General features: G+C 36.6%; 1 protein-coding gene across 1 annotated transcript in view; it reads left to right on the forward strand.

Annotated features, from left to right (window-relative positions):
• The window catches only part of stag1a (STAG1 cohesin complex component a), a 64587-nt gene that overhangs the window by 42158 nt on the left and 8140 nt on the right, over window positions 1-14289 (forward strand). Inside the window, exons 9-30 of the mRNA XM_016486168.1 lie at window positions 1518-1591; window positions 1673-1796; window positions 1888-1986; window positions 2066-2145; window positions 2231-2338; window positions 2583-2697; window positions 2872-2989; window positions 4794-4897; window positions 5010-5102; window positions 5181-5270; window positions 5342-5545; window positions 6360-6430; window positions 6538-6625; window positions 7862-7942; window positions 8178-8270; window positions 8367-8541; window positions 8763-8902; window positions 9282-9383; window positions 9475-9623; window positions 9849-9977; window positions 11046-11251; window positions 11379-11550. Of these exons, the coding sequence (XP_016341654.1) occupies window positions 1518-1591; window positions 1673-1796; window positions 1888-1986; window positions 2066-2145; window positions 2231-2338; window positions 2583-2697; window positions 2872-2989; window positions 4794-4897; window positions 5010-5102; window positions 5181-5270; window positions 5342-5545; window positions 6360-6430; window positions 6538-6625; window positions 7862-7942; window positions 8178-8270; window positions 8367-8541; window positions 8763-8902; window positions 9282-9383; window positions 9475-9623; window positions 9849-9977; window positions 11046-11251; window positions 11379-11550 (2615 nt within the window). The remainder of the gene's footprint in view (window positions 1-1517; window positions 1592-1672; window positions 1797-1887; window positions 1987-2065; window positions 2146-2230; window positions 2339-2582; window positions 2698-2871; window positions 2990-4793; window positions 4898-5009; window positions 5103-5180; window positions 5271-5341; window positions 5546-6359; window positions 6431-6537; window positions 6626-7861; window positions 7943-8177; window positions 8271-8366; window positions 8542-8762; window positions 8903-9281; window positions 9384-9474; window positions 9624-9848; window positions 9978-11045; window positions 11252-11378; window positions 11551-14289) is intronic.

Genomic DNA, 14289 nt, shown 5'->3' on the forward strand with positions numbered 1-14289 from the left:
CTTTAGAAAATTTTCGATGTCATTTTCATTTCATCTTGCATGTTATATGCCTGATAAAGCAGCGTTTGTGAGCTCAGCACTGCTTTGTGTACAGCCGTTACTGGGGAAACCTCGGTTTCTCCCGCTTTAAAGCACCTCCTGCTGGCAGAGAATGAATTAGCATTTTCAGTAAGTCCGTCTGATTTACGCAGCAAATATATTTAGCTTTTCCTATATCCACGGGTGCTGCGTATAATCCACGGGTCAGGTAATAAAAATGCATTCTGATTATTTGCGGGTGGATAAAATAAATCATAAATGATGCAAATATTAACTACATTTTTTAAAATACATTTTTTTCATGAGACAGACGATTTCGCGCGCATGTGTTAACGCCTGTGTTAATGCTATTGAGTATTATGACCAAAAAAAATATTTTGTTTTATAAATAACAGCCCATGATCAGCATATTATGTTACCGTTATCCCTTACAGCTCCGACGAGGTTTTATCTGTCCTCCACGCTGTGACAACTCACAAAAGACTATTTTTAGCCAAGCAGCGCGGAGAGCCGCTTCAGAAACATGCTGCGGCTGGCTGATAAACACAAGCACTGACTAGATCGGCCGCGATCAGCTCCGGTTCCCATGGAGCCATAACGTGCCGCAGACGCGTGCAGTGAGGTGCAGATCAGCTCTAACGTCACTGAATCTGCTGTTAAAAATGAACCATCTAGGTTGGTTGTGCATCTTTTTCTTCCACACTTTTTCCTTCCACTCAACTTTCTGTTTACATGCTTGCATACAGCACTCTGTGAACAGCCAGCTTCTTTGTCAATGAATGTTTGTGGCTTACCCTCCTTGTGAAGGGTGTCAATGATTGTCTTCTGGACAACTGTCAGATCAGCAGTCTTCCCCATGATTGTGTAGCCTAGTGAACCAAACTGAGAGACCATTTTGAAGGCTCAGGAAACCTTTGCAGGTGTTTTGAGTTGATTAGCTGATTGGCATGTCACCATATTCTAATTTGTTGAGATAGTGAATTGGTGGGTTTTTGTTAAATGTGAGACAAAATCATCACAATTAAAAGAACCAAAGACTTAAACTACTTCAGTCTGTGTGCATTGAATTTATTTAATACACGAGTTTCACAATTTGTTGAATTACTGAAATAAATGAACTTTTCCACGACATTCTAATTTATTGAGATGCACCTGTATTTATCATATCATTATGCAAAACATACGCGACAAATAGCAAATTTTTCATTGTTTCTCGAAACGTCATAGCATTTCCACACCAGCTATGACATGACTGTGGCGCCAAATCATTATGTCCCCACGCATCATGTACGTCGTCACGCATTGACGTCATCAAATTGTGATCGGTTCATGAGATCGGCCAAGTTAGTGAGTACCGATCGAGTCATAAAATGTGATTATCGGCTCATACCGATCTCCGGCCGATCGATCGGAGCATCCCTAGTATACAATCATTCTATTGCTGATCATTTACTCATATGAACAAACTTTCTCACCAGCTTCAAGAAAACCAAGATGAAATCGAAAACATGATGAACTCGATCTTCAAGGGAATCTTTGTTCATCGTTATAGGTGATCAGAGTTGTATACCTTCACAATAATAGTGCACTAGTAGCTGTGGATATCTGGTCTCATCTTCTTTGTGACTGGCAGGGATGCAATTGCTGAAATCAGAGCCATTTGTATAGAGGAGATCGGTGTGTGGATGAAAATGTACAGCGATGCATTCCTGAATGACAGCTACCTGAAGTACGTCGGCTGGACCTTACATGATCGGGTACGCCGTCTCCACATAAACCCAGAGCGGGACTTCTGCCTCTGTAATATTTCATTTTCTGTTTATTAATATCAGCATCCTCCATTTCCAGCAAGGTGAAGTGCGCTTGAAGTGTTTGAAAGCCTTACAAAATCTCTACACAAACCGCGAACTGTTTACAAAACTCGAGCTCTTCACAAACCGTTTCAAGGTAAGAACGCAGTTTAGCAGAGGTATCGCAATTCTCTGAATGTGTTCCCCATGTAGATGATGATAAAATCTCCTCACAGGATCGTATCGTGTCTATGACGCTGGATAAAGAGTATGATGTGGCTGTGGAGGCCATCAGACTGGTCACGCTAATCCTTCAGTGAGTGAAGCTCAGATGCTATCAGATGCTGATTGTAAATACAGTCTGGATGCTTTACTCCATCAAATGTTTTTCATTTGTTCAGGGGTAGTGAGGACGCTTTGTCTAATGAGGACTGTGAGAATGTCTATCATCTGGTGTACTCCGCTCACAGGCCTGTGGCAGTGGCTGCTGGGGAGTTTCTACATAGAAAGTGAGCCAGCTAACATCCTTTCTCTGTAAAATATCGTTTTTGAATATTTATCTCTGTGGCTTTTGTCTCATTTAATTTAATTTAATTTAATTTAATTTAATTTAATTTAATTGTTTATTTATTTATTTTATTTTATTTTGATTTAACTTTATTTAATTTTAATTAAAAAATATATATAATTTAATAATTTAATTTTAATTCATTTTATATTTTCTTGTCCATTTTCTACTCTTGTCATATGTAGGTTGTTTAGCAGACATGATCCTCAGGCAGAGGAAGCTCTGGCAAAACGCAGAGGCAGGAGCAGCCCAAACGGAAACCTTATCCGCATGCTGGTGCTCTTCTTTTTGGAGAGCGAGGTAATGCCTCAAGTGATGATCGGGCACTAGAGAATTCTGAATGAGAATGGAGAATTATAAGTTAACACAATATTTTCATATTATTTATATCAGAATCCAGCTAGTTTCATTTCTGTTGGTCTGAATCTCTTGTTTGTGTCAGAGCTAACAGTGTATGTGTGTTTGTGTCTCCAGCTGCATGAACATGCTGCCTATCTAGTGGACAGTTTGTGGGAGAGCTCTCAGGAGCTGCTGAAGGACTGGGAGTGCATGACCGAACTGCTGCTGGAGGAGCCAGTGCAGGGCGAGGAGGGTATGGACTGCTGACTATAGTAGATCATAATAGATAGAAATCAAAGGGGAGACTGGGGCTAGTTTCCACAAAGGGCTTTATATCAAAAACTCTGTTTTGAGTGAAAAATCTAGTTTTGTAAGTTGGTTTTAAATGAATTGTTTAATTACGCTTTGCTGTTTCATTAATTGTTTTATGTTCCAAAATTGGTTTGTTTAAATGTAGCTGTAAAGCAGGGCTCTTCAACTCCAGTCCTAGAGGGCCAGTGTCTTGCTGAGTTTAACTCTAATCAAACACACCCGAAGAAGCTAATCAAGGTGTTCGGAATTGCTTGCCAACTACGGACAGATGGGTTAAATTGGGCACTAAAGGCCCTCCAGGACTAGAGTTGAAGAGCTGTGCTATAAAACCTATAAGAGGATGAAGTCTATGTAGTATGAAAACAAGCCACACTGTGTTTTATGAACTGTATCTTTTTAACTAAGCAGTAAATGTTCGCTAATTTTTTGAATCCATAATTTGAAGGTTAAAGTCTGTTCAATGGTTTGGGTCACTAAGATTTTTTTTTTTCGTTTTAAATAAATTTATACTGTTACTCAGCAATTATATTCATCAAAAGTGACAGTAAAGACATTTCAAATAAATGCTTTTGTTTTGAACGTTTTGTTCATAAAAGAATCCTAAAAAAATTTATTTTTTATACAAAATATTAAGCAGCACAACTGTTTTCAACATTGATAATACCATGAAATGTTTCTTGAGCACCAAATCATATTAGAATGATTTCTGAAGGATCATGTGACACTGAAGACTGGAGTAATGACCACTGAAAATTCAGCTTTGCCATCACAAGAATACATTACATTTTAAAATATATTGAAATAGAAAACAGTTATTTGAAATTAAAATAGGTAACACTTTATTTTAAGGTGTCCTTGTTACACGTTACATGTACTTACTATTATAATAACAATAAATGATGCATAATTACATGCAAGTAACCCTAATCCTAACCCTAACCATATAGTAAGTACATGTAGTTAATTAATATTACTCAGTACTTAAATGTATATTATAAAACGGTTAGTTCCGGTCCTTGATTTTGATTGGTTGAGCCGCGTTCAAAGCTGTTGTAAATTACTCTACAAACATACACTTTGTTTACTTTGTGTGTTGCTTGGCAACCACTTTGTTGCAACCACAACTGTTTCTGAGGAACTACATTGTTTGTTGGAAGAATACTGTTTTTATTTATGTCATTACACTTTATTTACTCTGTTTTATTTTGTGGAACCCAACTACGTATATGGAATAACTGTTTTATAAAAGCAATAAGCCCCGTGATGCCGTGGTTTACAGTGAATTTATAACAGCTAAGGGGTCCGCTTCACGTCGTGCCTACCAACGCCCCTTAGCCGTTATAAATTCACTGTAAACCATGGCTTCTTGGGGCTTATTGCTTTAATTACACTGTAACAAGGACGCTTTAAAATAAAGTGTAACCTTAAAATAATATTTCACAATATTTCTAATAAATTAATGCAGCCTTGGTGACCATAAGAGACTTTCCAAAAGTTAAAAAAAAAATCTTACCAACCCCAGACTTTTGAATGTTGTATGAATAAAAATATGATTTTGAAAAATCATCTCCCTCACCCTGAAATATGGAGTAAAAGGTGCCCCGTCTCCCCTATTATCTCTATCGGTGAGCTATTTTTTGGTCAGAAAAGTGTCACACATCTACCCCTATCATGTCCTATACGGCTACATGTATGCATCTGCAACATAAGCACATCTCTTTCTTTCTGACTCTGTTTGTCTTCAGTGTTGACAGACAGGCAGGAGAGTGCTCTGATTGAGCTGACCGTCTGTACCATTCGTCAGGCTGCTGAGGCCCATCCGCCTGTGGGGAGAGGGACTGGGAAAAGGGTAAGACCTTTACTTGACAAGCTACAGTATATGGCTAAAACTATCTGCATCATTTTATTATAAAACATTTTTTTGTTCATCATTGCTTAGTTTAGTCTATCTTGTTGTGCAGGTCTTGACAGCGAAGGAAAGGAAGACGCAGATTGATGACAAAAACAAATTAACAGAGCACTTCATCATGGCTCTTCCCATGTTACTCTCAAAAGTAAGATGAAACGTATTCTGTTTTCAAGCTCGCATACATCATAAGTCATAAGCTGAAAACCCTGTTTTCCGCCCACAGTACCAGACAGATGCAGAGAAAGTAGCCAACCTCCTACAGATCCCGCAGTACTTTGACCTGGATGTGTACAGTGCTGGGAGGATGGAGAAGGTAAGCAGTTTCTCCAGCTGGATCTCTATAAATGCTAAACGTTAGCTGATGGAGGAATTTGAATATTCCAGCACTTGGACGCATTGCTCAAGCAGATCAAGTTTGTGGTGGAGAAGCACACGGACACGGAGGTGCTGGAGGCCTGCAGTAAGACCTACAGCATCCTGTGTAGCGAGGAGTACACCATCATGAACCGTGTGGACATCAGCCGCAGTCAGCTCATCGATGATCTAGCTGACCGCTTCAACCACTCGGTGGAGGAGCTGCTGCAGGCGGTGAGGGCTCTGTGGAGGTGACGGACAGATTTAGGGAGATTGTTTGTTACAGTATCACATTAATTACAAAAGATATTCAGAAAGCACTTTAACAATGAGCAGACAGCTTTTTAAAAAGGGATACTTTACCCCAAAATGACATTTGTCATATAAGCCTTTATGCTGTTATTTTGTATTTTTTTTGTAACATTGCATTTCTTTTCCAGAGTTCATAGTGGCCACAGCTGTTAAGGTCCAAATTTTATTTTATTTTTTTATTAAAATAAAATTAGTCCATATGAACCACTTGTATTTCAAATATTGTCAATAAAAAGTTTAATAAAAAATAAATACATGCATAAATCTAACATGTTTTAAATGTATATAAATATATAAATACACTGCATACATGTATGTAAATATATAAATATTTTCCAATTAATATTTTACCTATATTCATGATAATTTTTCTCAGTATAGATTGGGTCTTTAAACATGAAAATACATAGCTGCCTTTTAAATTTTAAAATGGGGGTCCTTCATACAAGGATGATCATATTTGGGTATTTGGGTCTGTGACATATAAAAGATTGAAAACATCTGATATAGACCTCTTTCTTTCTTTTGTTCTTTCATTCTTTTCTTTTGTTTTGGTTTTTGGTTGAACTATCCCTTAAACATTTCAGTGCTTTGCCATTTCAGAGCTTTATTCATTGTTCCCTCTACTCTGAGGCTGTTACTAGCTGAGGTAGAGATTGTGAACAGTTATGTATGATTCATAGAATTGTTCAGCCGTCGCTGATAAAACATTTCTGAATGTCTGCCTCATTAACAGGGGGAAGAGGCGGATGACGACGACATCTACAACGTTCTCTCCACTCTCAAGAAACTCACAGCCTTTCACAAGTACGCTGCTGTCTTGTTAAATCACTGCAAATGCAAGTTATTTCTGACCACTTGGAGTCATTGAGTGCTAATGAACAAGCAATGTGTCTGTCTCTCCTCTCCATCAGTGCTCATGACTTGACCAGATGGGATTTGTTTGGGAACTGCTACAGGTTGCTAAGGACGGGAATAGAGCAGGGCTCTATGCCAGAGCAGGTGCGTCTCTTTCAGATATGAGATGAGGGAATCTCTTGAAGCCTATCAAGGACATGTCCAGGTCACATTTCAACACAAAATTAAAGGAACGAAATAAGAAATTATATAAAGAAAAAGACATGAAAGGAAATTATGTTATTTGTATTCCAACATTGTTTTCATGACAGTTCTCATTTCTGTAAAACTAGAAAAAAAGCAGTATTATTCAAATGAAGTACACTACTGGTCAAAAATGTGGTGCTATAAAAATACTGTTAAAACAGTAATATTGTGAAATTGTATTACAATTTAAAAGAAATGTTTTTTATTTGAATTTCTTTCAATTTGTAATCTTATATTGAATGTGTGTGTGTGTGTGTGTGTGTAATTTAGTCATTTTATTTTTTTTTGCAGTCAGTGAGTTGAATTTAACAACTAGATCAGTGAATGAAATGTTTTTTGAGCTGGTTCTTTTCAGTCAGCTGATTGATTCAATTTACAGATTGGACTAAATCTGGTTCTCAACATTCAGATTTCATCTTGTATGGCTTCAGAATACTAATATATTGAAACATAAAATTATGTTATTTGTATTCCAACATTGTTTTCATGACAGTTCTCATTTCTGTAAAACTAGAAAAAAAGCAGTATTATTCAAATGAAGTACACTACTGGTCAAAAATGTGGTGCTATAAAAATACTGTTAAAACAGTAATATTGTGAAATTGTATTACAATTTAAAAGAAATGTTTTTTATTTGAATTTCTTTCAATTTGTAATCTTATATTGAATGTGTGTGTGTGTGTGTGTGTGTGTAATTTAGTCTTCAGTGTCACATGATCCTTTAGAAAAATCATTCTAATATGCTGCTTTGGTGCTCAAGAAACATTTCTTTTAATACATCATGGAAGAATGTGCAGAATGTTTTTATTGCTTTTTTACAGTATTGAGAATTGAAAATGAAATATTCATTTATTAAAGAGAAAGAAAAAGAAAAAGAAGAAAACATTTTTTTGTAGCATTTCAAAAGTTAGTATCATTTTGTAACATTTTCCCAAAATATTTCACTGCAAAATGCTGTGATTGACCAATCAGAATCAAATATTCCAGACAAACAAAATAACACTTTAAACCTTTTTCTTAAATTTGATTTTGTACTTGTTTTGTAGACATTTTTGTGAGATTAACGCAGTTTTCAGGTGACATGGCACCATTGATTTCATGTAGATACTAAGTGTGTTTGATTGTGTTTTGTAGATAGCAGTACAGGCTCTTCAGTGTTCTCATTACTCCATACTGTGGCAACTTGTGAAGATCACAGAAGGAGCTCCATCCAAGGTATGTTAGGCATCTATTTAATGTTTTTACTTCTTATTTAGCAGATGGATTTGATGCAATGCAACTTGTTGCAATACACTGCAAAGTTTCATTTCATTATCAGCCGTTCATCGACCCACTCACAATACATTTGTGATCTCATCCTAGATTGAATGTGACTAGGCTGAACAACAAGCATGTTCATTACCTGATTACTGCAACTTTCAACCAAAAAGCATATTTTCTTTAATTTCAGGATGATCTCCTAGCACTTCGCAGGGTTGTCAAGTCTTTTCTAGCCATGTGCCAGCAGTGTTTATCAAACGTCAACACGCCAGTTAAAGAGCAGGTGAGCTCCTTCATTTGTCCTTTCATTCAGGAAAGATGTGCCTGTGCAATAGTCATTCATGCTACGATTGTTTCACTTTCCCATCTCTTCCTCCAGGCGTTCATGCTGCTATGTGACCTGCTGATGATCTTCAGTCACCAGCTCACCACAGGGTCCAGGGAGGGTCTGCAACCTCTGGTCTTCAACCCAGACAGCAGCCTACAGAATGAGCTGCTCAACTTCATCCTAGACCATGTGTTTATAGACCAGGATGATGAGAATCAGAGTATAGGTGAGCCTAGAGATGATATTAACGGCATAAAATGTATGTTTAAGTTATGTTTATATTGAATTTACTGTCATTAACAGTTATAAATAAAATTCTGTATATGCTTAAATAATGATTTCTATTTGAAGACATTTGCAAATTTGTGCATAGACATAGTGAATGTTAAATCACTGTTTTGAATGTTCTGACGTGTTGAAGTTAGTGTTTTCATGTTTGTTACCCAGAGGGTGATGAGGAGGATGAAGCTAACAAGATTGAGGCCTTACACAAGAGGAGAAACCTCCTAGCTGCCTTCAGCAAGCTCATCATTTATGATATAGTAGACATGCCAGCTGCTGCCGACATCTTCAAACACTACATGAAGGTAAAATAACCAATTATCACCTTATCTGACGTGCCCACTGTCATGAAAGAAACTAATCTTCAGCGATTGGCTGTGTCCAAACTGCATCTGAAATCAGGCAATGTGATTTACGCACTTATATTACCAGAAACTCTGGCAAACGTCAATGCTGTAACCTCATAGTGATTTTTTTGCCACTGATTAGTTTCTATTATTTGCATAAAGTTGAAAATTTCTTAGCCTTTTCATGCTCTCGCTGCTTGTTCTGCTCCATGTCAATCCCACACTCAATGCCAGTGGATATACATTGTGTACTGTACTGCTATCTCCAAAACACATTCTAGGTTAGTTCTTACATTTTTTTTGTCACACTGCTGAACTTATTGTAAACTATGTGTAGTACTACAACGATTATGGAGACATTATCAAGGAGACTCTAAGTAAGACCAGACAGACGGATAAGATACTGTGTGCCAAGACGCTCATCCTGAGCTTACAGCAGGTGAGATGACAGCATCAGATTCACATGATATCTGCATTATCAATTCCGATCTTGATAATTCTACTAATCCTGTTATTTTTCTGTTCTTCAGCTCTTTAATGAGCTGATCCAGGATCAGGGGCCTAACTTGGACAGGACCTCATCTCATGTGAGTGGCATTAAGGAATTGGCCCGTCGCTTTGCCCTCACCTTTGGCTTGGACCAGATCAAGACCAGAGAGGCTGTGGCCACACTGCACAAGTAACTTCTCTTTCAGCTCGTCGGTGAACAGCGGCTCTGTGTAGTTAATGCTGCTCAATGTGAAAGCACGCAGGTGATGGAGATTTACCGCTGATTACAGAACCGGCTTTACTGATAAGATGCGCGTTAAATATCGCATGCGATTTATCGTGCAGCCCTACTCATCAAGCACCAAATGGACACCATCTTCATTCAACCTCTCACAAATATTTTTGCTGTATTCAGAGATGGCATTGAGTTCGCTTTCAAGTATCAGAATCCTAAAGGACCAGAGTATCCCCCTCCAAATCTGGCCTTCCTGGAGGTTCTCTGTGAATTTTCCTCGAAGCTTCTTCGCCAAGACAAGAAAACAGTGTAAGTTAGACTGAGGAGCACTTTGTTTTATTTAGCAAAGGTTGGTGTAATGTTTTTCTTTTAGGCTCATGGGCTTGAGCTTTGACTTGATTTAGTAAAAAGAGATTCTGACTATACACTAAAACATCATGTAATCCTTCACTGTGCAAAATTCCTTTTCATTGGATGGATCCTTTGAGAACCTGAGCAGAAAGATTGCATTTTAATGTATAAAGAACTAGTACAAATACATTTACACTGCCATTTAAAAGTTTGGGATCAGTAAAATTTTAATGTTTTTTTAAATGGAGTCTCTTATGCTCATTAAGTCTATATTTCTTTGATGAAAATACAGAAAAAAAACCAGTAATATTGTGAAATATTATTGCAATTTCTAATATCGGTTTCCTATTTTAATATACTTTAAAATATAATTTATTTCTGTGACGCAGTCCTGAATTTTCCAAGACTGAATACTCCAGTCTTCACTCTTCAGTGTCACATGATCCTTCAGAAATCATTCTAATATGCTTAATTATTATTAGTTTTGAAACTGTTGGGCTGCTTAATATTTTTTGGAACCTGTGATACTTTTTTCTTTGATTCTTCGATAAATAAAAAGTTAAAAAAGAACAGCATTTATTCAAAATAGAAATCTTTTCTAACAATATAAGTCTTTACTATCACTTTTTATACATTTAACACATCCTTGCTGAATAAAAGTACTAATTTCTTAAAAAAAGAAAGAAAACAATTTACTGACCGCAAACTTTTGAATAGACTGGAGTAATGATGCTGAAAATTCAGCTTTGCTTCACAGGAATCAATTATATTTTAAAGTATACTAAAATAGAAAACTGTTATTTTAAATTGCAACAATGTTTCACAAAAGTCTTTTCTGTGTTTTTGATAAAATAGATACAGTCTTGATGAGCATAGGAAACATATCTTTAAAAAACATTTAAAATCTTACTGATGTCTAACATTTGAACGGCAGTGTATATATTTGAATTTTTTAGGAATTAGATAAATAGAAGTATATTGTTAAATAAAAACAATATGTTTGTGCTCTCCCTTTGGCTCTCTCAGGCACTCGTATCTGGAAAAGTTCATGACTGAGCAGATGATGGAGAGGCGGGAAGACATCTGGCTGCCGCTCATCTCCTACAGGAACTCTCTGCTGACGGGGGGAGATGAAGATCGCATGTCCATCACCAGCGGCAGCAGCAGCAGCAAAGCTGGATCTATACGGAGCAAGAAGGGCCGTCCAGCCATGCACAAGAAACGCATCGAGGGTGAGGATGCCAGTAGATGTAATCATACTGATATGAGACGGGAGGCCTGTGGGTTGCTTCAGTTGACCGAGATGCCTAAAAGTAAGCAGTCATGGGCTGTTTTGTGTGTGGTGTCGTGGTTCTGCAGAGGAGAGTGTGGAGAGCTCATGGATGATGAGGAATGACACCCTACAGACTCCCGGAGCCTTGCAGACACCCCAGCTCACCTCCACCGTACTCCGAGAAAACCCTCGGCAAGCTGCTGAGCACCTCCCTGAGCAGAACTCTGAACCCGGCTCTGAATCCGACTATGTTCATAAGTAAGTGAACTTAAAAAACACCACATATCCAACAGTTTGTGAAAGCATATGCAACACATCCATTTCTATTTAAAACCATTTGTCATTAATAGAAAATGAGTCCTTCATTTTGGCTATATCAGGCATGTGATCAGCTAGAGACAAAATAGAAGGAAAATCTGAGCAAGCCCCAAGTCACGCCCACAAGCCACACCCCCAGCACTTCTTATTAAAAATATATGTTTTAGCACATTAAAACATATATCTTATATTGTAATAATACACACTATTGTCCTGTAAAAAATAAAAAGCAGCATTTAATAATCATGATAACAATATAATATATTATAGTAAAGTATATAGTATTGTTGTTATTATTATTAAAGTACCTGCCAAAAGTTTGGAAACATTAAAATTATTAATGATTTTGAAATAAATATCTTCTGCTTATCAAGGCTGAATTTATTTGATCAAAAAAACCAAAAAAAACAGCAATGTTGTGAAATAGTATTACAAATAAAAAGTTTTCAATTTGAATACATTATAAAATGTAATGTTATTCCTGTGATGCAAAGCAGAATTTTCTTCATCATTACTCCAGTTTTCAGTGTCACATGATCTTTTAGAAATCATTACAATTTTTTTGACTTTCAAGAAACATTTCTGATTATTATCAATGTTGAAAACAATTTTGCTGCTTCATATTTTGTGAACAGCATTTATTTGCATTTATCCAATATATTAATTAAAATTTGTTAATGCATTTATTAAATAGAAATCATTTGAAATGTCTTCACTCACCTTCATGCATGATGAATAAAATGATTAATTTCTCTCTCTTTTTTAAATCTTATAAAAATGTTTGAGTGTTATCATTGTTTCCACAAAAATATTAAGCAGCAATACTGTTTTTAACATTGACAATAATGAGAAATGTTTCTTGAGCAGCAAATCAGCATATTAGAATGATTTCTGAAGGATTATGTGACACTGAAACTTCTCTTTGTAAACAACAACAGATTTATAAACGTTTCTAATGACGAATGTTGCGTTCCCAAATGCAAATTAGAGTGGCTCAAACCAAGCGCAGCTCAGCTAGCACTAACAAATTAATTACATCACAACCGTTGCGAATTTTATGACAGCACTAGCAATCTCAAATTCTCACCGCCATTCATAAAAAGTCACCGGGTCGAGTAACATGTTTCAGCGCTGATTCTACTCGTATTTGGCGCTTTGAACAGTGTTGCCAGATTGGATGAACGATTTCCAGCCCAAAAGCTCACAAAAACCTGCCCACTCCAACAAAAAAACGCCCAAAACTTTAACTGTCAACATAATGTTATAGAATGTCAATCAACTTTGATAAGAGCCATTTTTAACTCCTTAAAAAAAAATAATGATGACAAAATAATATAAATATAGCGCTAGATAAATTTCCCATGGATCAAATCGGGGCAAATACATTAAAGAGAATTACCAAATACCAAAGCAGACACTGTCAAAACGGCAATCAGAAATTAACCGATACCCTCGAAAAAACACATGCATCATTTTCAATGTCAACAGTCAGAATTTAAATGCAAAAAAGTGCCCAAGTGATCGGAAAAAGCAACTTAATTAGGTATTTAGTCAAAACTGTCATTCATTGATGCATACTGTATGATAATCCGACAATAAAAAAAACATAAATAAAAAATAACAACAATAATGCTCTTACCTTCGTGTCGCTCTATAATTTCACACAGAACTAGAGGAAGTCTTTCGTGAAGTTCATATTGAAGATAATACAGAACTTTGCACAGTCAAAACTAACAAGTCCAGCAGCTTTCAAAGATATACCAATCTGGACTGCTTAAAAGATAAAAGACAGGTTCGTATAGATATAAACAGATTTTTGATTAAATAATTTACCTGTGCTATGATTTCAGAGTTGCAGTGATATTAGAGCCTTCTTGTCATCTCTCCCTCAACAGGTGTAATTCACGTTTTTAGAGTTAAAACACTCTCCACTCTTTACCATGTAACTTATATTTAGGCATTATGATCACTTATACAGTTATACATTCAAAATCAGATCCGTTATCATGCTAAAAACCTGTCACTCATGAAGCATCACGTCTGTCTGTCTAAAAAACAAAATAACAATTCACAAAACACAACAACAATTCAGAAAACATTATAACAAGTCAGAAAACACAACGACAAATTCGAAAACAAAATAACAAGTCAGAAAACACAACGACAAATCAGACAAACCGGAAAAGGTAGGTATAGTTTGAGACAGCGCCATTGGTTTGGGATTACTCACCGCTGACTGGACGAGACATCTGTCAATCAATGTATACAGGAAGAACCAGCTGAAGAACAGCAGAGTCGTGGTAGAAAGTTCGGAGATGGTATTAAAGTAGCTCAGTTTAAATGTATTGTATGAATTGCCCTTACTATGGAATAAAAAATACGGCGTGTCTATTTACACTTAGTGCAAATAGTTCGCCTTGTTGGCAGTAATTCCTAGTTGGGATAGTCAACACTTTAAAAGCGGCTGTGAAAAAGCAGCTCCAGTGGCGCAGATGGTTAAGCGCATGTCGTTGGCTTTTTGACGCGATCGACCCGGGGTTCGATTCCACCTTTTGCCTAACTTTTTTTCCCTCCCTTTTCAAATCTCGTATTAGCAATGGATTATATTTACACTAAGTGAAAATAGCAGTATTTTTAGCAATATGCTATTTACACTAAGTGCAAATACCTATTTACACT

Source organism: Sinocyclocheilus anshuiensis, unplaced genomic scaffold, assembly GCF_001515605.1.
Source record: "Sinocyclocheilus anshuiensis isolate Anshui unplaced genomic scaffold, SAMN03320099.WGS_v1.1 scaffold329, whole genome shotgun sequence".
Classification (NCBI taxonomy): domain Eukaryota; kingdom Metazoa; phylum Chordata; class Actinopteri; order Cypriniformes; family Cyprinidae; genus Sinocyclocheilus; species Sinocyclocheilus anshuiensis.